At 37.9% G+C, this 22,146-nt stretch overlaps 1 protein-coding gene and 1 pseudogene across 1 annotated transcript in view; both read left to right on the top strand.

Moving 5' to 3' along the window:
• Positions 1 to 22,146, top strand: part of ATP9A (ATPase phospholipid transporting 9A (putative)) — a 190,770-nt gene that overhangs the window by 69,631 nt on the left and 98,993 nt on the right. Inside the window, exons 6-9 of the mRNA XM_069072428.1 lie at positions 1,359 to 1,410; positions 2,902 to 2,996; positions 5,233 to 5,313; positions 8,578 to 8,653. Of these exons, the coding sequence (XP_068928529.1) occupies positions 1,359 to 1,410; positions 2,902 to 2,996; positions 5,233 to 5,313; positions 8,578 to 8,653 (304 nt within the window). The remainder of the gene's footprint in view (positions 1 to 1,358; positions 1,411 to 2,901; positions 2,997 to 5,232; positions 5,314 to 8,577; positions 8,654 to 22,146) is intronic.
• Positions 8,691 to 17,135, top strand: LOC138149423 (embigin-like; annotated as a pseudogene).

Here is a 22,146-nt window from a genome sequence, read left to right as displayed (position 1 = left end):
GAGCAGGGTAGGAAATTCTGCAGTCTGTGTGAACTCATTATTAATAACATAGTAGTGGATCCCAAATTTTGACTTCCAATTTTGATTATTTTTTGCAGTCTAGTACTTTCATTCACATAATGGGGTTACTCATCTTGTCAGAAAGCTGATATTTTAGTAGGCAAATAACTTTGTACAATAGAATGGACACTGACTGTAGATTCAGGAGACCTGGGTTCAAACCCTTCCACTGATGCTTACTACTTATGTGACCTTGGGAAAGTCATTTGACATTGCTGGGGCCTCAGTTTACTCATCTGTAAAATGAAGATTAGATTATTTCTGAGGTCCCTTTGAGTTCTAGATCTATGATCCTATGTGTAGTTTACATGTTCAAGTTTTCTTCCCTTACCCTCCATCTTTAAATATGTTTTGGCATTGTTTAGTAGGAATGTTTTACGGTGAATGGGGTATAGCAAAAAGAAATTTAAAGAGCAATGTTGGAAATGTATTAAAAAAAAACCAAATATTTTTGAAAACTTTGCTGCCTTAGTGGAGCAGCATTAAGATGAACTACAGTGTCCTTGAATAAGTTATAAAATCTTCATGTTATTATCTTAATTTCTTTGCAATGCATTTATTAGTGTGGGGGGTCTGAAACATAGGGGGTAGCAGGAGAGGTAGAAAGAAGTCAGCAGAATAATATTTAATCAGAGAAGGACTGTGCCTTAATTCCTTTCTGAAGAAAATGGCCATGCCCTTTTCAAAAGGATTAAAGGAGATGATACAAATGTGATTTCAGGGGAGAGTGAGATGTTTTGGACAGAAGTGCACACCCCTCTCTCTTTAAGCTGCTTCTGTTTATAATTATACTGTATTACCATTTCTATTTTCCCTTCCTTCAGAAGATGACTTTCATTAGTCCTTGATACTTTTCCCATGTATTTATATTTTCCTCTCAAAAAAAAAATCAAGCAAGAAAATGAGCAGAAACAGAACTAAAGTATAGGAAAAGTATTTGTAGAATTACTAATAGAGAACTCCTTGGAAGAAAGCCAATAGTAGCCTTAAGCTCTAAGCTGGTGATCCTTTGATGGGACTCACTGGAGGTAATGGTTGGATTCTCTGGAAGCCCAGGAACTCCCTTCCTGTGATCGGATTTCTATGGTGGATTAGTACAATAGCAGCAACTTGCAAGATTTTTCAGATTCAAAACAAAATAAATCCCTACATCTCTGTTTGACAAAGAAGTTAAAAGAAGCTGTGGGCTTAAAAACATTTTTTGTTGAGGGGGGAAAAGGAGTAGCAGTGGGAGGAGGTGGTAGTGGACAGAGTATGCACATGTGTACACAATAACACTCTTTCTTTTCATAATGCAGAACCAACGGGTCCCTGCTGACATGATCTTCCTGAGGACGTCAGAAAAAAATGGTAAACATCTGGGATCAATTTGGGAAATAACCATTAACCTTTCAGTGGTTATTTGGCAAAACAATAATTTGAAAATGTAACAAAAGTAGATATAATTTTGGAGTCACAGAGATGAATCAAAAACATCTTTATGATGGGCTAGCCTTTCCCCTCCCCCTTCCTTTCCTTTTCCTTGTGGGGGTGATTTATGTGATGTTAGATTTTGATAATTAAAAAGATTCAACAGACTGGACCCACGTTGAGTCACAGCTGGCAAAGTCACACAGTGGCTCACGTTCCATGGAGAGTTAAATAAATACTGCCTGTTATCACTTTCTTCTTGGCAGAGTTAGGCTTAGCTTCAGGAGCTGGTGGAGGAGGAAGTGTTTCTAACATAGAGGCTTTAAACAGCAGTTGTCTCTCTTCTCCTAGAAAATTCCTTCAAGATGTGGTGATATATGGCATTAAAGAACCAGGAAAAGAAGTCTGCCTTTTTCATAAGCTCCTCATGAATGACAGGGGCTCTGCCTCTCCTGGGCCCATCCGTTTGTTTATTGTGATAGCCTGTGTTTGTTCGACTGAACGGCTCAGCTGGCGATAGCTGCAGTTGTTACCCTTTCTCTGTGTGCTCCCACAATTCACCCGTCTCTCTGCCAGCAGGCTTTGAAATCTCCCTACTTTAATATTTTTAAGCTGCTCTGAGTAAATGCTGCCATTTTTCCTGTGGCTGGTAGTCAGGCATGATTCTAGAGACCTTTTAACCTCTGAAAGCCAGAATGTATTTTCCTTTGAGGTTCTTGTGGCCTGCTCTAGGTGGTTTGGGTTTTCCCCTTGTATATTTTAGAAAATAAAATGAATAGGAAGGGGGTGGGGAGGGGTGGGTTATTAGTTAGAACTGTCTTCTTGTGACTTTGGCTTTAATATAGACATTGTGCTTTCTTTTTTGAAGGGGTAAGCTAGAAGATATATACATATACACACACACACGCACATATATATATGATAAAGAGAAGATATGTTTATGTGTGTACACCCATACCCCCACACACACATGGGGAGGGGGAGTGTGTGTGTATGTATGTATGTTTATATGGGGAGGGAGGGGGAGAGAGAAAGAGAGAGAGAGAGAAAGAGAAAGAAATATGATATAATGGAAAGACTCTTAGTCCTAGTCTTAGAGTGGGAGGAACAGTCTTGGCTCTGTTGCTTACTAGCTATATGACTTTGGGCAAACCATTTCACCTTTATGAACCTAAGTTTCCTCATTTGTAAAATTAGTATGCTAATACTTTCATTGTTTACTTCCTGGAGTTGTTATGAGGAAAGTTCTTTGTAAAACTTAATGTGCTTAGTAATGGGGAGTTCTTAGTGCCATTTTTTGTTGGTAGTAGTTGTAGTAATTAATAATAGTCACTAAATGACATTCCTTATGATAAATTGTATGTTTGTTGCTTGATGAAGTGATTGATTCTTAAGTTGAAAAAGAAGGTGAAATATGTGGAAATTTTATAGGGTCTTGCTTCTTGAGGACTGATCAGTTAGATGGGGAGACAGACTGGAAACTCCGCTTGCCTGTGGCTTGCACACAAAGATTACCCACTGCTGCCGTGAGTATTTCCTTCTCTCCTCCTTTTATTCCTTCTCAACCTTTATTGTCCACCACCTTTTTTACTTTCCCGCTTTTATTCTCTGTTTTTCTCTGTCGTCCCCTTTCCTCTTTCTTCCCTTCTCCCTCATTCTCTAATCTTCTCTTCCCTCCTTCTACTCTTCCCATCCTCTACCCTTCCATCCCCTACCTCTGTACTTTCTTTATTTTCCCTTTCCTCCCTCTCCCCATGCCTCCTCTTTAGTACTTTCTTCCTTTCCCTCTTTGCTTACCTCTTCCTTTTATCTCATTTCCCTTTCCCCTCTCTCCCTTTTACTTCCCTTCCCTCTCTTTTTCCCTTCCCCTTTTCCTCTATCTCCCTTTTCTTCTCCTTTCTTCCCCCTTTCTTCCCTCCTTCTCTCCTTTTAGCTTCCCAGAATCTTGTGGTGGAGATAGAACTTTGTAGATTACAGAGTAGCTTGCAATGAGTCACCAAGCTCCTGTCCAGAAAGACAACGCTGAAGGAACAGTGTATTCTCCCCATTCAGTATTTTAATCTTTTATATTATACTTTTCAGAACTTGGCAAGTCTATATAATATCAGTATCATTATCTTTAATGCTTTCATTTGTTTAAGTAGCTTATTATTATTGATTCATAAAACCTTTAAGGACCAAATAGCATCATTTTTGTGACTTTTTTAAAAATAAAAAATTCTTGGGTCAACTTAAAGAACCTGTCATTTCTAGGGAAGAAACAATGATATCCATGTCTTGTAGAGCACAGAGTTGCAAAAAAATATTTTGGCAGGTGGTAGGGCTGGAAGTGAGTGGGAGGGGAACAGGAACAAGAGTATTATCTCTTGCCTTCAATCTTTACAAAGCAATTTCATATTTATCTAGTGCATTGTAAGAAAGCAAAGTTCATTAAAAAAAGAAACATCCTCCAGTTTTCCCATAAATTACCCCCCTCTACCTTAAAGAGAGTATCTGAGTTGTACTTTGAGATATTACGGACCACCTAGATTTGATGTAAAGAAGCTACCTCATGATAAGAGTAAACATTTGAACAAGCTACTAAAGGAAGTGAGGGAGACCTTTTAAATGAAAAGACTCCACCTATCTGAATTGTTTGTATTAGGCACTGGGCAACGTTTCTAAGTTCCCAGCACGGATACTGTGAAAACTTAACATTGTAAAGGAGATAGAGTGGGAAAGAAGAAAGAGTATTTATTTGATTGTACACAGTGGAATGCCATAAAAATAACTTTAGACTGAGTAGTGCTGGTGTAGATGTAGATATTTTGTAGTCCACAGACCTGGCTAGGATGGGAGATGGGATGTAGTAGCTGCCTTCAGGTGCTGTAAAGATTATCATATGGAGGAAGGGGCATATTGGGCCAGATCCTAGAGCACAGATGTACCTGTGACATGTAAATTTATGCTCTGAATGACCTTAATAAGAGCTAGAGCTTTCTAGAAATGGAATGGGCTGCCTTGGAAGATGGTGAGTTTTACTTTGCCAGAAGTCTTGAAGTAGAGGCTTCATTGCCATTTGTCATGAATATTGTAGAGAGGATTTTTCTTCAGATGCAGACTAGACTGGATGACTTTCAATTTCCCATCCAGTTCTAAAATTCTGGAATTCTGTTATTCTAGGATATACAATACATTCAAGACATAGCTATTAAACTTAGGCGTCATGAGGAGAAGCAGGCAGTATGGTGTAGTGGCCTCAGAGTTAGGAAGATCTGGGTTTGGGTCTTACCTCTGACACATTCTGGCTAATTGACCCGGGGTAAATCACTTAACTCTCTGGGGCTCTCCAGGTAACTCTCTAAGATGAAAAGTTTCAGAGTAAGTGTGAATATGCATTTGTGGAACAAACGCTCTCATTAGGAGTTCCTTGTCCCAGTGAAGTCATAGATCCAGGTCCAATGTCATCCCATAAGAATAAAAATTTTTTTGGGTCACTTTTAAAATTTTGTAGAAAGCAGGCTTGTTAAGTAAGTGACAAGATTCTTTAAAAAAAATTAATCAGTTTAGATTTCCCTAACATTTTGCTAAGAATACTTGATATAAAGCAAATGAATTCCTTTTTTTTTTTTTTTGCTTTTTTAGAGGGGGGGAAGGTAGGGCAATTGGGGAAGCAAATGAATTCTTAAAAAAATTAAATATTCTTTGAATAAATAGCTAATGAGCATAGAGTTTTTACTGTTAGAGTAATTTTTAAGATTTTATTCTCCCTCTATTTAAAAGGACCTTCTTCAAATTCGATCCTATGTCTATGCAGAAGAACCAAATATTGACATCCATAACTTTGTGGGAACTTTTACAAGGGTAAGTTTTTAAAAAATATATATGTGAAAAAAATCCTCAAAAATCTTACATAGTTTTATATTGATAATGGTATTGTTTTTGAGTGCATGTGAGAATGGGGTGGGGCATGTGGGAATAAAGATGGGGATAAAGACTGAACCTCTGATTTTGTTGATATAGGAAACTTCCTTGATATAGGACCTCTTATCCTTTCAGATCAGCAATTTTTTTTGTAATTTACAGCTTTAGATAGCTTAACTAGGTCATAGTGCCTGGCATATAGTACTTAAATGTTTGTTGACTTGATTTGACAAAGTTGGTGTTAACCTGTCCATAACTCATTGGATATTTATGGTACTTGACTAAGTCAGTCTACATAGTTGTTTAGCTACTTATTTATGAGGATTCTCATGGTGTTATATGACCAAAGAACTAAGTGTTTATACTGTATTAGCACTTTGAATACAAGAAATTTTTAGAATTATAAGGGTATTTAGAGATCATCTAAGTCAACCCCTTTATTCTACAGAGGAGAAAGGTTGGAAATGACTTGTCCAAGACCATACATACATGTATTAGTGGTGGAGATAGAACCCCACTAAATGTCATGTTTATGTTATACCTTATGTTTTTATAGAAAGTGGATAGGAGAGTCTATACCTTTTATAAAATTGTTATTGAAGTAGAGGGATAGGGAAACAACCCCATTTTTGGAAACAGACTACCTCAGTTGAAGTCTAGACTCTTTTCTTTACTTGTCTCATATCATGAGCAAGTCACTTCTCTTGGCCTTGATTTCTTCTCATTTGAATGATGATCCTATAATAGTGTCATCATCACTGTCATTTTGTATCCTTTATGTAAGGATCCACCCAATAAATTCCTTCTTGATTTCTTGTTCCAGGATAAATTTTGTGTCTACCAATGAATTTTCTTTCTGTTGTCAAAATGAAACCTATGTAATCTGTGCTTCCCTTTTCAGCTTATCTGCCAGGAAACTTAAAAGCATATTCATTACTGAAGTGTTGTGATCTTCTTGTCTCAGGGGTCTGGGGTCATCCACCTCTTTTGCTGTTCTTATTTGATCTCTTTTATCCTTAAATGTTTTCTGTCACTATGCTTTACTTGGGCTTCTTCTGAAGTAGATGGGATATACCTTTTAAATTACAACTGGTTTTCATAATTTTTGGTGGTACAGTGGGAGACAGCACTGGATTTGGATAGGTCACTGGAGTATCATCTTGTGTGTTAGACCAGCCTTGAAAGCTCTCAGTACCTTGTGATCATAGTTTATTTATTTTTTTTCCTCTGCTGTTAGTGGCAGGCATTGCTTTATAACTCATTCCCCTTTTTCCTAGATACCTTGTGTTTCTGTTAATGTAAACTTCCTTCTCTCCTCTCAAGCCCTCAGTACTGTACTTTCCTCCACCCCCTAAACCCTTCTCAGCTGAGAATCTTGCCTCCTACATAAGCAAGAAAAGAAAGACTGGATCAAAGGAGGAGAGGAGAGGAGATGATAGTGGGAGCTTTATGGTATAGGGGAGATGGAGAAGTTAACAGCAGATGGTTTCAGAGTAAGGAGATGGCTTTCTCATTGCCAAGGCTAGCCTATTTACTAGTCCCTTTCCCTCTCCTACCACATCGGGGAACCTGCCTTTTCAATGATTGTGTCTTTCATTCTCTTTTTATCTATCAGCTTCTGTGCCTACAAACATGCCCAGTTCTCCCCCGTTCTTAAAAAAATGTTTATTTGATTCTGCCATCCTATCTTCCAGCAATCATCTTGTATCTTTTCTCCTTGTCACAGTCAGATTCCTAGGAAGAAATCAGCTACACTTGTTACCTTCACTTCCTCAACTCCCACTCATTTCTATCCCTTTGTAAACTGACTTTCACCCCACCCTCCCCAACCAGAAACTGCTTTCTTGAAGATTCCCAGCTAGGTGACACAATGAACAGAGCATTGAACCTGGAGTCAGGAAGACCTGAGTTCAAATGTGGATTTTTGCTGGGCAAGTTACTTAATTGCTATTTTCCTCAGTTTCCTCAGTTCCCTGCAAACTTGGGATAATAATGCCACCTACTTTCTATGGTTGTTGGGAGAATAGAATATTTGTAGAGCACTTTGCAAACCTTAAAGTGTTATATAAATTCTAGCAATGATGATGATGATGATTCTTAACTGCTATATTAGGTGCCCTGCTCAGCCATCAGTCTTCTGGATGTCTCTGCTGCTTTGGATATTATCACCCATCCCCTCTCCCTACACTCCTCCTCTAGTTTCTTAGGGCACTGCTCTCTCCGAGTTTTCCTTATTCCTGTCTGAATTCCCTTTTGTTGAATCACCACCTTCTTCTTGCTGCATGAATGTACCTCAAGGCTTTTTCCAAAAAGTTTTGGTTGTTTGGTTGTCTCATTTGCTCCCATGGATTAAGTTATTGTTCTTATGAAGGTGGCTACCCTGCAAGTCATCCTTAACTCCCTAGCCCTAATCAATTGACAAGTCTTGTTGATTATCTCTCTGCAATATCGCTTTCATCCATCACCTTCTCTAAACTCACACATTCTATTGCAGTAGCTTTCTAATTGGATTTCCTGTCTCTAGTCTCTTCCCTCTGTATTTCATCTTCCATGTAGTTGCTAAAATGATTTTCATGAAACACAGGTCAGCCCATATCACTCCCCTGCTCAAAAATCTTCAGTGATTCTTTGTTGCTTTCAGGATAAATACAAATGCCTCACACCAACATATGAAGCTCTTTACAATATGGCTGCAAGCTATTTTTCCAGATTTATTTTGTATTTCTTGTACTTCACATTCTAGCCACACGAATTTACTAGTTGTTCCAAAAACTCTATATTGTATCTCTCGTCTCAAAGCTAAAGCTGTATCACATACTTGGAATGGAAGTACTTCTCTCTCTCTTTTAGAATCTCTAGCTTTCTTCAAGGCAATATCCTACAGATCTCCTCAAGGGCCAACTCCTAAACAAAACTGTTTTCCCAGTTGTAAGCCCTTTTCCTTCCCTCCTCAAATTACCTATATTTTCTTACCTGTGTCCTAGTTTAGCACCGCCCCCTATCCAGAAAGTGCTTAAATAAACGCTAGCTGAATTTAATTTTGTGACACCCCCAAAGAATAGAGAAGAATAACAACCAGTTTAAAGTCCTCTCCCATGATTCCAATATATCTTCTTTCATAGCTCTAGATATAGTATGGGAGGGGAATGTAGGAATTCTGTGAGCTTGACAAATAAATGTATCTCCCATCTTGATCTTTATCAGGAAGACAGTGACCCTCCCATCAATGAGAGCTTAAGTATAGAGAATACACTCTGGGCTGGCACAGTCATAGCATCAGGTAAGTATGTGATTCCTGAGAAATATGTTAGCAATTTTAAAAAGAAAAAAATCATTTCATAATTAGAGTAATCATCCTCTGTCAGTTGGGGAAATTAGTACTAGAATGAAGTTTTTCACTTGTCCTAGTACCTCAGGGGAGTTGGGCTGACATCTAATTGCCTCTCAGACGTTTATAAAAGTGTAGGAATGGGAATTCCAATGGCCTGTGGGCCCTTCTGGATCATCCACTCAGAGAATAGGCCTTAATTGCTCCTTCTCGATTGACATCCTAATCTGTAACAGAAATTGTGTCAGATTGAATGTCGTGATGGAAGCTTGTGTGAGAGACAGCAAAGCAATGCAGCACTTAAGAAGGGAGCCAGTCAATATGGAAGCACGTTATGGTTCAGTTTGAATGGTGGTGTTTATCTATGGAGGTGAGAGTCAAATTAAAGCTATTTGACTTTGAGTGCTTATAATGAAATGTGCCCCAGGCATCCCCAAACAGAAGGTTGCCAAGGATTCACTACTGGCAACCATCAAATTTTCTGAAGATTGTGTCTTTGTGACCATGGGACTTCCGCACTATCAGGTCAGCCAACCAACAAAGTCCAAAAACTACTAAAGTATGAGGGAATCACAGTATACACCAATAGGTAGGAGTTAAACATGTTTGCATAAGCTCCTTGGCTAATTCAGCTTTATATGGTCTGACACAGGAAGGTAATGGCTTGGCCAAGGTCAAAGAGTGCAGTGTCCTGTAGATGCTGCTGTTAGAATTAGATTTCCAGCCTTTTCGTTCCTTAGCCTCTGTACTTTTTTCAGTTTATGTCTGCTTCTTCATCAATGCTGTGAATATTATAGATGACATTATTGACTCAATATGGGCACTTTGTCTTCTCATTCCTTCCTTTCCTGCCTTTTTTTCTTCCCTCTCTGGATGTTGTTTGCTATTCAGTGACAGTAATTATCCCTTCCGCAGTGAGCCTTCAAAGAAAATGAATTAGGTCAAAATGAACACCATGAAAAGTTTACTAGATTTAGTATCTGAGGATGTGTAATCAAATCTTGCTTCTAGGATTTACTACCTGTGGGACCTGGGGCAAGTAGCTCAACTTCTCTGTGTTTCAGTTTCCTTATCTACCTAAGGAAGGGGTTGTACTAGATGACCTCCAAGATCTTTCCAGCTATAAATCTGTGGTCCCTGGAGTCATGTTGGTCTTTATGGCTCAACAGTATTTCATTTTGGACCACAAATGGCATTGCTGGTCATGAACCTGATCTTCAACAAAATGTGCCATGCCTTGGGAAAAACTCTCACCTTGGCAGCCCTACATTCCACCACTTTTAGGGGAAGGACTAAGGAACTGTCAAGTTCTACGTAGTGTTCAGAGAGTTACTTTTAATTTAAATACCTCTGAGCCCCTACTGGATAGTAATGTGTTCTTTCCTGAATCTGTTATATTTCATTGAGCTCTATCCATATAAGTGATGTAAAGACGCCAGCTTCCCATGGGAACAGACCAACATACTTGGATATTATATGCAGTGTTTTCCTTTTTTTTTTTTTGTTTTATATAATCAATAAAAACAAATAGGTCATGCATAATGGATTATCTATAATGTGATTGCATGCTTCTCTTAGACCCATGCCACTTTCAAACTGTATATATTCTCTCTACTTAAGAGTTTTAGAAAAGGTATGGTTTACATGTTTAATTCTCTCCTCCCTCCTTCCAGTTCCCCACCAGTGTCCTTACTATAAGCAAGCAAGGGAATGTATAAAAAAGAACCTAATTTCCTTCTGGCATTTTATTTTTGTCGAACTAAGTTGCCTTTTCAGTTCTCTCATCACTTTTTTAAAAACCATTTTAAATTCTTCCTTAAATTTTTTGAAAATGTCAATTATCCATCTTCACTTGGGATTTCTTATGTTGTTTCTATTTCTGTATATATATTAAAGTACCTTTTACTTTTTCTGCTTTTAATTTTATAATCTTTTAAACTACACCAGAGCTTATCTTCCATTTGTTACCTACTTGACCTTAAGATTTCTTACATTATTTCTATTTTGGTATTTTTCTAGTATTTTTTTGCTTTGGAAGTATTATTCTATAATCTTTATATTTATATAGAGCCTATCTTTTGTTTGTTCATTATCTCTTTTGATGAGTTTTAGTTTTTTGATATTTTAAAAGTATTTTGTGTAAATGTTTTTTAATAGTTGATGGAGGCATGTGTACTGTTTTTTGAAGAAAATAATAAAGACACTTACACTTCCTTGCCCGACAAACTGCTGACCAGTTTGTTCCATGAGTGCGGGGGTGGGGGAGCCCTAGAGAGTCACTCTCTCCAGTTCAGTCGGACCCACAGAAGTGGGGAGCGCAGCCTTGCCCACCTCCCAGGTCTCACTAAATGTACGCTGCCCTGCCTTAACCTGCACCATGAGCTCCTCGCTGGGGTCTCTGTCCCTCAGTATCTTCCTTTTCGTGATTTCCCTGTGCTTTTCGAAAGGCACTATCACAGATGCAGATTTTACAACTCAAGTTGTCAGTGAAGGAACTGTAGAAATGGGCAAGGAAAATGTGACAAGTTCATCATACCCAGACTTAATTCCTATGGAGGCAACCCTCCATAGTTAGTTAGTGGTAGTGGTAGAAACATCTGTTTCTATCTGATGCTGTCGTGGGAAAAAGTGTGACAATAGGAAACCCTGCTAGCATAGAACTAAAATGTAACTTCAGTACCACCAGGCATCCACAATTTGTGTTTTATGCATATTGGGAAAAAGGTGATTATCAGATCAATACGACAGGTGGTATAAGAGTATTTGAAAATATCATGCAAGCTCATATCAGGTTGATGGTCACTAATAAAATGCATATGGACATGTTTTTGAAGGGATAAATGAACAAAGGGGCACATTTCACTTTAAAGTTCCTGAAATTTATACAAAAGAAAAACCAATGGTGAATTATGAATGGGATTCTGCTGTCTTGAATTGTAACAATAAAAACTATGTCCCTTTGGAGTGGATGTGGTATACTAGTAATGGAAGTCAAAAAGTTCCCATTGATCTTACAATGAAAAACAAGTATGAAATTCTACCATCCAAACATAGAAACAAAACTTAAGATAAAACACCTTCAATCAAAAGAGAGTGGACTATACTTGTGCCATGCAATATTCCTCCTAGGGGAGAGTGAAGGAAAGCAGAGCCTCAAAGTGCTAAGCTACCTGGTGCCACTGAAACCATTTCTTCCTGTAACTGCTGAAGTTGTTATTTTAGTAATTGGTATTTTTCTCTATGAGCTATACTCCAAAAGGAGACAGATATCCTCAGAAAGTGGAAAAGATTTTGAACAAGCTGAATAACTAAAATCAGAAGATCACAATGGAGTATACAAGAATAATCAAAGAACCAAGCACAGAAAGAGTGATGTCACTGTGAATTAATGCTCCAATTAAAGGAAATTTCAAGCCAACAAAAGAAAAATTGTTTAATAATGAAGAGTCCTGGAAAGCTGTGTTGACAGTTGCACATTTCAAGATTGTTTATACTTTCTTTTAAGAGTATATGTTTTTTTTGTTGTTGTTGCTTTAAAGAATGAAATACCATGCAATAGAAACATGATGCCATCCCTGTGTTCGATGAGTTAACTTCGTAAATAACATATACTATTTAATAGAATATGCTAGTATATAGTATATTCCAGGGTTACAGGCAAATCTCCATGCAGATTATTTCACAGTATTAGTGAAAAGCAGAAGTATTATTACTATTTGGATATGCAGATATTAACATTTTTTTAGTAAAATAATGCCCAGCAGGGTGTTCCCCAGTGTTATAAAAATCTTAACTTGATGCCAGTCTTCAAAGAACACACCAAACAGATGCCAGCAAAAGTCTTTAATAGATACTTGTGCATTAAAAAAAAAACAGCAGCAAAAACCAAAGATATCATAAAAAGAAAAGCCTTTACCATGTGTCTTAATAAAAAATTGAAATATTTTTGAAGGGACAACAAAATGTAGGATGCCTATTTGGAAGAAAAAAAAATATACATTATAATGTAAAGGGTCACTTTTAGTGAAGATTTATTTTATTAAGTTAAGAGAGACAGTATATCACACTGGCTAGAGAAATGGCCTTGAATCCAGGAAGATCAGGGTTCAGTTCCTATCCCTGATGAATAATGGGCCCCATTCAAATTGCCCAACTTCTCAGTAGTCTAGGCAACTCCTTAAACACTTGAGTTGCATAGAAAATGCTAACGTCCCATTGGTAGAAAGGGTTTCCTTAATACAGCATTCTTTGTACCAGGGAAATCACAGGTACAGTTTAGTTCATATCCCCATCCCTGTTTGGGCAAGCAATGCCTTCTTCCTTTGTAAAAAAGATTATAGCCTATTTCCCATTTAAAGAAAAATAACATTTTACCTATAAATCTTAGTATACATAAGCATGGAAAGAAATAAGTTTTTTTTTTAGCATCATTTGATTAGATTCATATCTTGTCAACCTGAAACCAAGATCAGTTTGTGTTATTTCCTGTTCCCTTATTTTCTCACTTTGGGACTAAATTGCTCCCTAGTTTTAGTGTGGAGCTATTTAAAATTTAAAGACCATTATCTTGGCCCCACAGGAGATATCCAGAAATTTTATACTTCATTTTACATGTACTTCTGCCTACCCTGGCCTGGCTCTTTAGCTGAATATTAGGTTTGTTATACAGCATTACTATTAGAGATTCCTGTCTCTTTATGTGACATCTAGAGATGATTGCTCCTATACATCTTTCAATATGTAATTCTGGGATTTCCCCACAGCCTTGACTTGTTCCAGAGAACTGAGATTAAACATGTATTTTCTACACTGCAAACAGTTGAATATTTTGCTAATTCCCTAGGTGTTATTTTTCCCAGCCTGTCTGACCTTTTTTATTTCAATGACTTATCTAAATAGTCAAACGGTCCATCTACAAACATTTTTTTAAGCATCTTCTATATTCTAGGCACTATTTTAAACACCAAGGATACAAAGACAAAAAGCAAAAATGGCCACCGTACTCAAGAAGCTAATGCATTAATTATTACATATTTCATATAACTTGATGCAATTCCTTTGGCTGACAGAAGTTATGACTACTTGCGTGAACCGGTATGCTCTTAAGGGCATAAAAGTAGTTTATTTCTTGTCTTATTTCGAATGAGATGTTCTTTAAAAGTTCTTCCTAAAAGAAAAAAAAAGAGAACAAAACTTTTTGTCCCTTTTTTTTTGTTGGTTAAAATTCTTTTGTTGAAGATACTATTGGTATATATGTATCTCCAAATATTGGCTTATTCCATTTCCTCCAAATCAAATGGGATGTGAGTTTGTGATGTTTCCAATATCAGTGTCTTTGAATTTTAATGTTGAAATCATGTTATAAGTAATATTTTGCTTTGTTTATTTTCGTATCTTGTCCAAATATTTTTGACAACAAAAAATGCTAGTTTCTTTCTTTTTAAATGTAGAGTAAAATATTACTATTAACTTTATATCAATAGTTTGGATTTTGTTCTGTTATTTAGCCTTGAATACTCTGAAAAATAAAATAATTCTCCAGAAAAAAAGAAAGTAATGAAAAACTTGGCTTGGTTATAACATCTTCTTCCAAGAATTCTCTTTACTACATGTATTTTCTGTGATGGAGATGTATTTATGTTGTCATAAGTCTCTTTATTTTTTATTTGGCTTAATAATTTACTTTGATACTTGAGTGGAACTGTGATTTCATAGATGTTGGTACTCCTGGCAACAGTGTAGACCCTCAAACCATCCATACTTTTGTGACTCTTGTCCATGTGTATTCATTTGGCTTTTTCTTAACTCCAAAAAACTTTTCCAATTATCTGTCTCAAAGATATAGAGAACCCCAATATATAAAACATTAAAATAAGCTTTGTGTGATTTGTTCCAATGGCTATAAATGATCAACTCTAGAGAGATGTAGGCATTTGCATTCAAAGGCTGTCCAATCTGTTCTCGGAACAACTCCCTCCTTCCTTTTACATTCCAGATCCACCAGCCCTGACTTTTTCTTTTCCATGTTAAATTTTCAAATATTTAAGATAATTGCCTTAAAGGGGTGACTGATAATAGTCTTTCTGCTTTCTAAGATAGTCAGCTGAGGGAATAATTCTCAAGGTCTTCTCTTTTCTAAGTTAAACATTAAAAGATAGGGGCTAATGATATCTCTCAGCTGAAAGAATATACACCCACACACCATATACACATGTTTGTATGCATTTAATTTTAATTTCATTAAGAAGTTCTTTTTTCTTTTGCTGAGCAATTCAAGAATGGAGAATACCCGCTACCCCCTGTACCGTAATGCCAAGGAAAGGCAACTTCCCAAGGTTCAGAATACCAGCATAGGTGCTCTCCATTTTATTCAGTGACAAACCAAGAACAGAGAAGATCAAAACATGACATCATTCCAAATACAGCATTTACTAACCGTGATTAAATAATCTCCAAGTACTACCCCACCCCAGGACCTTCCAATCATTCAATCAATTACAAAGTCTCTGTTCTAAATACTTCTCCACCCCTAGGCTATACCTTAATTTAATCCACCACAAAGTCCCTCTTCTCAAATGGAGATGAATTTCCAAACATAAGGTCAAAAGTTCCCCACCCCTGGATCACAATTGAATCTACCCCAGAGTTACATCAAGTTTAAACACAGCACTTAATAGCCAAATGGAGGTCTTTTCTTCATCTTGACACGAGGCAAGTTCTCAGCAATCTTAGTTCCTGGGGAGACAAGGCTTAGCAAGGCCATAAGATACATTGCCAGTCCCTTCATGAATTCATCCTCTGTCTGTAGAACAGTCCTAGAACCCCTGAACACATTAGCAAAGCCCTCTCCCAGGATTTCTGTAAACATACAACAAGAAAATCCTTCTTCAGGGCTTCTGAACCAACAGAAAGGTTCCCAGATCCCTGCAACAACAGCACTGTCCTTCACCAGTAGACAGTATTCACTCTGTCTGCAGGACAGTCTCCAGACCCCTGCAACAACAGCACTGCCCTTCACCAGTGGACAGTATTCACTCTGTCTGCAGGACAGTCTCCAGACCCCTGCAACAACAGCACTGTCCTTCACCAGTGGACAGTATTCACTCTCTGTCTGCAGGACAGCCTCAGGGCTTCTCAACCAAAAGCCAGGTTCCAGGACTTCTTCAACAACAGGACTGTCTTTCACCAGTGGACAAATCTGGCAAAACAACATCAAAACAGACAGACAAAGTACCAGCAAAACAACCATGTCTCCTCAGTCCTTGGCAGCTCAGGGGGCAGGTCTCAAAAGTCCAGGGCAATTCAAAGCGGCCACCAGCAATTCTCTTAGCCTCTCTCTCTCCACGAGGTGCTGCTTCCAAAAAAAAAGTTTCTTCTGCCTCTCACTTGTCTCTCCAAATCTATGTCACCAGCTCCTCCCAGTTCAGGACTTTCTTTTCGCATCAACAAGTCCATCCCACAGGTGGGATTAAAAAGCTCTGGGTTTTAATACAATCAATTTGAAAAACTAAGCCAATACAGGGGAATCTTTAAATGCCATTACTATCACACCCCCCAGCTCCTCCAAGCAAAAAAGTTTAATGATTCCTGGGTTCAAATCCTTTCTCTGTCACTACCTGTGTGAACTTGCATGAGATACTTAATTTTTCTAGGCCTTCATTTTGCCTTCTGTAAAATGAGAGGTTTGCCATCTAAAATTCCACTAAACTCTGTTCCTGTGATCTTTAAAAAAAAAAGTAACTTTATTTTAGTTCTAAATCCTCTTGTCCATCCCCCTATACTTTGACAAAGCAAGAAAAACCTGTTACCAATATGTATAGTAAAGAAAAAAATTCACATTAGCTATAAAAATTATGTTTCAGTCTCTATTCTGAGTTCATCAACTCTCTATCTGCAGATGGATAGCATGTTTCATCATGAATACACTGGAATTGTAGTTGGTCATTGTGTTGATCAGAGTTCCTAAGTCTTTCAAAGTCATTTGTCTTTATAATATTGGTATTATTATATGAATTATTCTTCTGGTTATATTCATCTCACTTTGTATCAATTTATGTAAGTCTTCAAATATTTGTTTTAAAGCGCAGAGACTTTTTAATTCTTTTTTTCTGTTCCACATTTTCCCCCTCTCCCTACCCATTCCTTCACCCAATGAGAAGGAAAGAAAAATGAAACTCATTGCAAGTATGTATAGTTAGACAAAACAAATTTCTACATTAGCTATGTTTAAAAAAATTAATATTTTATTTTCCCTCAATTACATATAAAAACAATTTTAACTTTTTTTAAATTTTGAATTCCATATTATCTCCCTCCCTCGGTTCTCCCCCCTTCCCATTAATAAGGCAGGCAATTTGACATAGGTTATACATGGGTAGCCATGCAAAACGTATTTCCATATAAGTCGCTCTGTGAAAGAAAATAGAGACAAAAAGCCCAATAAAAATAAAATAAAGAAAAAAGTATTCTTCAATCTGCAATAAGACTCCATCAGTTCTTTCTCTGGAGATGGATAACATTTTTCTTCATAAGTACTTCAGAATTATTTTGGATCATTGTATTGCTGAGATTTGCTAAGTTATTCACAGTTCATCATCATACAATATTGCTCTCACTGTATACAATGTTTTCCTACCTCTGCTTAATTCATTTTTGTATCAGTTTGTGTAAGTTTTTCTAGATTTTTCTGAGAGCATGCTGCTTGTCATTTTTTTTTTGAGGAGGGAAGGCAGGAAATTAGGGTTAAGTGATTTGCCCAAGGTCCTACGGGTAGTAAGTGTTAAGTGTCTGAGGCCGAATTTGAACTCAGGTCCCCCTGACTCCAGGGCCGGTGCTCTATTCCCTGTACCACCTCGCTGCCCCCTACTTGTCATTTCTTATAGCACAATAGTATTCCATCACAATTGTATGCAACAACTTATTCAGCTGTTCCTCAATTGATAGACATCCCCCCCACTAAAAGAACTGATTGGCTATATTTAAAAAAAAAAAACGAAAAGAGAAAAATTTTTCTTCATTTTGCATTCTGAGTCCATCAGTTCTTGTGGTTGATAGCATGTTCTACCATAAGTTCTATGGAATTATGGTGGGTCATTGTATTGATTAGAATTCCTAAGTCTTTCAAAGTCAGTTAATCTTTTCAAAGATATTTAATATCTTTGCTGTTAATGGCTGTACATTGTTCTTCTGGTTCTGCTCACTTTACTTGTATCAGTTCATACATGTCTCCAGTTTTTTTCTGAAACTTTTCATAATTTCTTGTAGCACAATAGTATTTAATCATATACCATAACTTGTAGAATCATTCATCAATTAGTGGGTATTTCCTTAGTTTCCAATTCTTTACCACCACAAAAAGAGATGCTATAAATACTTTTGCACATATAAGTTCTTTTCTCCTTTCTGTTATCTTTTTGGGAAATAAAAATGGTAGTGAGATTGTTGGTTCAGAGTTTAAGAAATTTTTGGGCTTAGATCCAAATTGTTTTCTGAAATGACTGGGCCAGTTCACAGCCCCACTGACAGAGCATTAATTTGCCTATTTTCCTTCAGTCCCTCCAGCATCTGTCCTTTTTCTTTTTTGTTAACTTTACCAATCTGATGGGCATGAATCTACTCCTATGGTGTTGTGGTACTAGGATTGGTTTGTCCCTGGCTTCACATTATTTGACAAAAATCATTAGAGTTTAGCCTAAGCAATTTTCTAAGGTTCCCCTTTCCATTCTGGACCTGGGCAGACAATAATGTCCTTTCAAAGGTACAGGTCTAAGGACTGTTAAATTTGAACTTTGATTCCCTGAGCCCCGTTTGGAGTGGAAATTAAAAGCAAGGAAAACTGATAGGAGTTTCATAACCAATTTGAGAAAGTGAGATTCCTTTTTTATAGAAAGAACAACACCTCACCTTCAGGCAACTATGAAATTCAAGGACCTGTGTTCCTGCTATTAACAGTTATATAAGCAGGGATTGGCCATGTGCCTGAAGCCACAGACTTCTTCCATGTCTGTGGAGGATGCGCCCTAAACTGGAAGTTGTAGAGAGCTGGGAGCAGTTAAAGCTATGACCCAAGAAAGAACCAACTGATTATTTCATCACAATAAATTTAGCTTTAGATACTCAAAAGTTTTTGTGAAAGGGTGATTTTTCATTTTTTCCTGTGATTGCCAATTCTCCCCAATGAAGTTACTCATTTAAGAAGAGGGAAGACCATATCTTGCACCAGTATATATAAATGCACCAGTACACCATATCTTCCTATAAATCTTCCATTGGGAGTCTATTCAGCATGCTGGGGATCTTCTGCTAGATCTCAATCAGTCATCAAGCATTTAATAAAGGCCAGGCACTGTGCTGAGTGCTGGGGACACAAAGAGAGGTAAAAAAAAAAAACAACCCCCCACATCCTATGATGTCTACCCTCAAGAAACTATCAATACTAATGAACCCCTGACTTTAAGTTATCCTTTCTTAAACTACATTTCTATTGAGTCCTTTTACATTTATGTATCTCACCTCATATGCTGTTTCTCTTGCATAATATTTTTTCCTTCAAAAAGGTCACCGCCTCAGATTTTCTTTATTTTTAATTTTTATTGATATCTTTTATTTCCATATTATCTTAATTTCAGAGCTTTCCTCCCTTGTCTCTTACCTAATTTATCATCCTTTATAGCAAATAATTTTTGAAAAGGGAGACAGAAAGCAGTTCAGTCAGTCAGTACACCTTTATTAAGCACCTATTTTGTGCAAGTCACTGTATTAAGTGCTGGTGATAAAAAGAAAGGTGAAAGATGGTCCTTGCCCTCGAGGAGCTCATAGTGAGTGGGGGAGACAGCATGAAAATAACCATGTATAAACAAGCTGTGTACAGGATAATTCTCAACAGAGGCAATCAACTAGAATTAAGTGGGATTGGGAAAGGCTTCCTGTAGAAAATGAGTAATAAAGTAGTGAAGCCAAGAAGTGGAGATGAGGAGGAGAGCATTCTGTGCTTGGGGGATGTCCAGTGAAAATTCCTAGGGTTGGGGGAGAGGAAGTTCAACAAAACTTACCCACAGACCAGCTAGGTTAGATAGTATGATCTTGTATAATTCTTAGACACAAAGAATATAATCAAGGACACTGACTATAACTAAATGTTGAAAGAATATTCATAACATCAAAAATTGAAAGTGATTGGAGAGTACAACTCCTTCCCTTTACAAAGGAAGAAGCCAAGATCCCCAAAAGGAAAATGACTTAGCCAAGGTGACAGGAGCAGCAGGTAGCAGAGATAGGAATTCAGTCTAGATCCTCTCACTTTACCTTCAATACTTTCCAGTCTTACCATCCTGCCCCCTTTTAAATATCAAATTCAGCTAGTCAAATATGGTGAATAAGAAAACTGATGATAGGTAACTAATTGATCATAAATGATGCATTTTAAGAGGCTTGGTTTCTTTTCAGTTGCATAGATACACAAAAAGGAGTTGATAACATGATCTATACTCTGTCGCAAAGAAGGCCTTCTGGCTTTTCTACCCCAGTTTTGTTTTTGCAAATGGCATGTGTACTTTGTTTGGGTTGTATTTTTTTGAAGGTCTTGAGCAGAAAACTAATTTCTGATACCTCAAGGTCACTATTCAGAATTTCTTCCCCTTTTTTAATAATTATACTTTAAAGCAGTAAGACCAATTGTTTTCAGCTGAAGCCTCCCTGACTATGGGAAGCATGATATAAATAGGTCTCCTTCAACAAAATTTTGATGCTAGTAATATTTTTCTTCTAAAATATTAACTATGAAATCATGTTTGTCTAAAATACTTAATGTGGGGGGGGGGCAGAGTCAAGATGGCAGAGCAGAAGCAGGACCTCCCCTCTGTTCCATCTTCCACCTTCCCCAATCCATGTAAAAAGGGGACTCTAAACAAACTTTGGAGCTGCAGAACCCACAAAATGACGCAGAGAAGCTAACCTCCCGCTGAGGACAGCCCAGTAGGCCGGCAGGAATCGGCCAGCACAGCGCTCTGGGATCCCAGCTCAGCCCCACACCTAGGCTTTAGCCCCAGGGTGGGCCTGACCCGGCCGGAGGGACTCCAGATCAGCAGCAGCTGTGGCCGTTTCCAGATTTATCAAAAAATAGATGCGAAGGACAAAGTGAGAGGTCAGTGCAGTCTGGACTTTGGGACCCAGTAAATGGGAGTGTGTGGCTTTTGCCCCCAGGACAAGAAGCCGCTGAGACACCGAGGCACAGCCAGCTAGTGCCACGTGGCAGCTTCAGCTCCTGGCCTGCAGAGTGTAGGGGGACCAAGCACCAGTCTGAGGGGTAATCGCTCTTGCTTTAACCTTCTTGGATCTGGATTGCAGTCGAGGGTGGAGGTCCTGGGGTGTGTGTTCAGCTTGCCAAAGTGTGTGGAAACCTCAGAGAGGGCACCCATCTAATATCTCCGGCAGCTGAGGAAACCCCAGCATTTGGGACAAAAGCTCCCCTGTCAGGTGGCAGAGTCCTACTGTGGCAAAAAGCCCAGGGGTCAAGTGACTGAGGGGCAACATGACCAGGCAAAGGAAACAAAGCATACAGAAGACTCCAACATTAGACTCCCATTTTGGGGATAAAAAGAATCAAAACATGGAACAGGAGGAAGACAGTGAAGTCAGAACTCCTGCACCAAAAGCTTCAAAGGAAAATATGAGCTGGTTATAGGCCATAGAGGACCTTAAGAAGCATATAAGAGAAGTGGAGGAAAAATTGGGAAGAGAAATGAGAATAATGCAAGAAAATTACAAAATGAGAGTCAACAGCCTGACTAAGGAAAATCACACCTTAAAAAATAGACTAACTCAAATGGCAAAAGAGGCTCAAAAAGGCAATGAGGAGAAGAATGCCTTAAAAAGCTGAATTTGCCAGATGGAAAAATAATCTCAAAAGCTCACTGAGTAGAATCATTGCTTCAGAATTAGATTGGAGCAAATGTAAGCTAGTGACTTTATGAGAAATCAAGATGCTGTTAAACAGATCCAAACAAATGAAAGAATAGAAGGCAATGTAAAATACCTCATGGGAAAAACCACTGACCTGGAAAATAGATCCAGGAGAGAGAATTTTAAAATTGTTAGACTACCTGAAAGCGATGATCAAAGTAAGAACTAGAAATCATCCTCCAGGAAGTTCTGAAAGAAAACTGCCCTGATGTTTTAGAACCAGAGGGCAAAATAGAGGTTGAAAGAATCCACCAATCACCTCCTGAAAAAGTTCCCAAAAAGAAAACTCCTAGGAATATTATAGCCAGGTTCTGGAATTCCCAGATTAAGGAGAGAATATTACAAGCAGCCAGGAAGAAACAATTTGAACATTGTGGAAACATAAATCAGGATAACCCAGGATCTGGCAGCTTCTGCACTGAGGGATCGAAGGGCTTGGAATGATATTCCAAAGGTCAAAGGAGCTGGGATTAAAACCAAGAGTC

Source organism: Petaurus breviceps, unplaced genomic scaffold (genome assembly GCF_028583685.1).
Source record: "Petaurus breviceps papuanus isolate PSGF00001 unplaced genomic scaffold, PetGlider_PUasm1.0 90847, whole genome shotgun sequence".
Classification (NCBI taxonomy): domain Eukaryota; kingdom Metazoa; phylum Chordata; class Mammalia; order Diprotodontia; family Petauridae; genus Petaurus; species Petaurus breviceps.
Note: the sequence above shows the minus strand (reverse complement) of the source record. Positions and strands in the feature narration are given on the sequence as shown.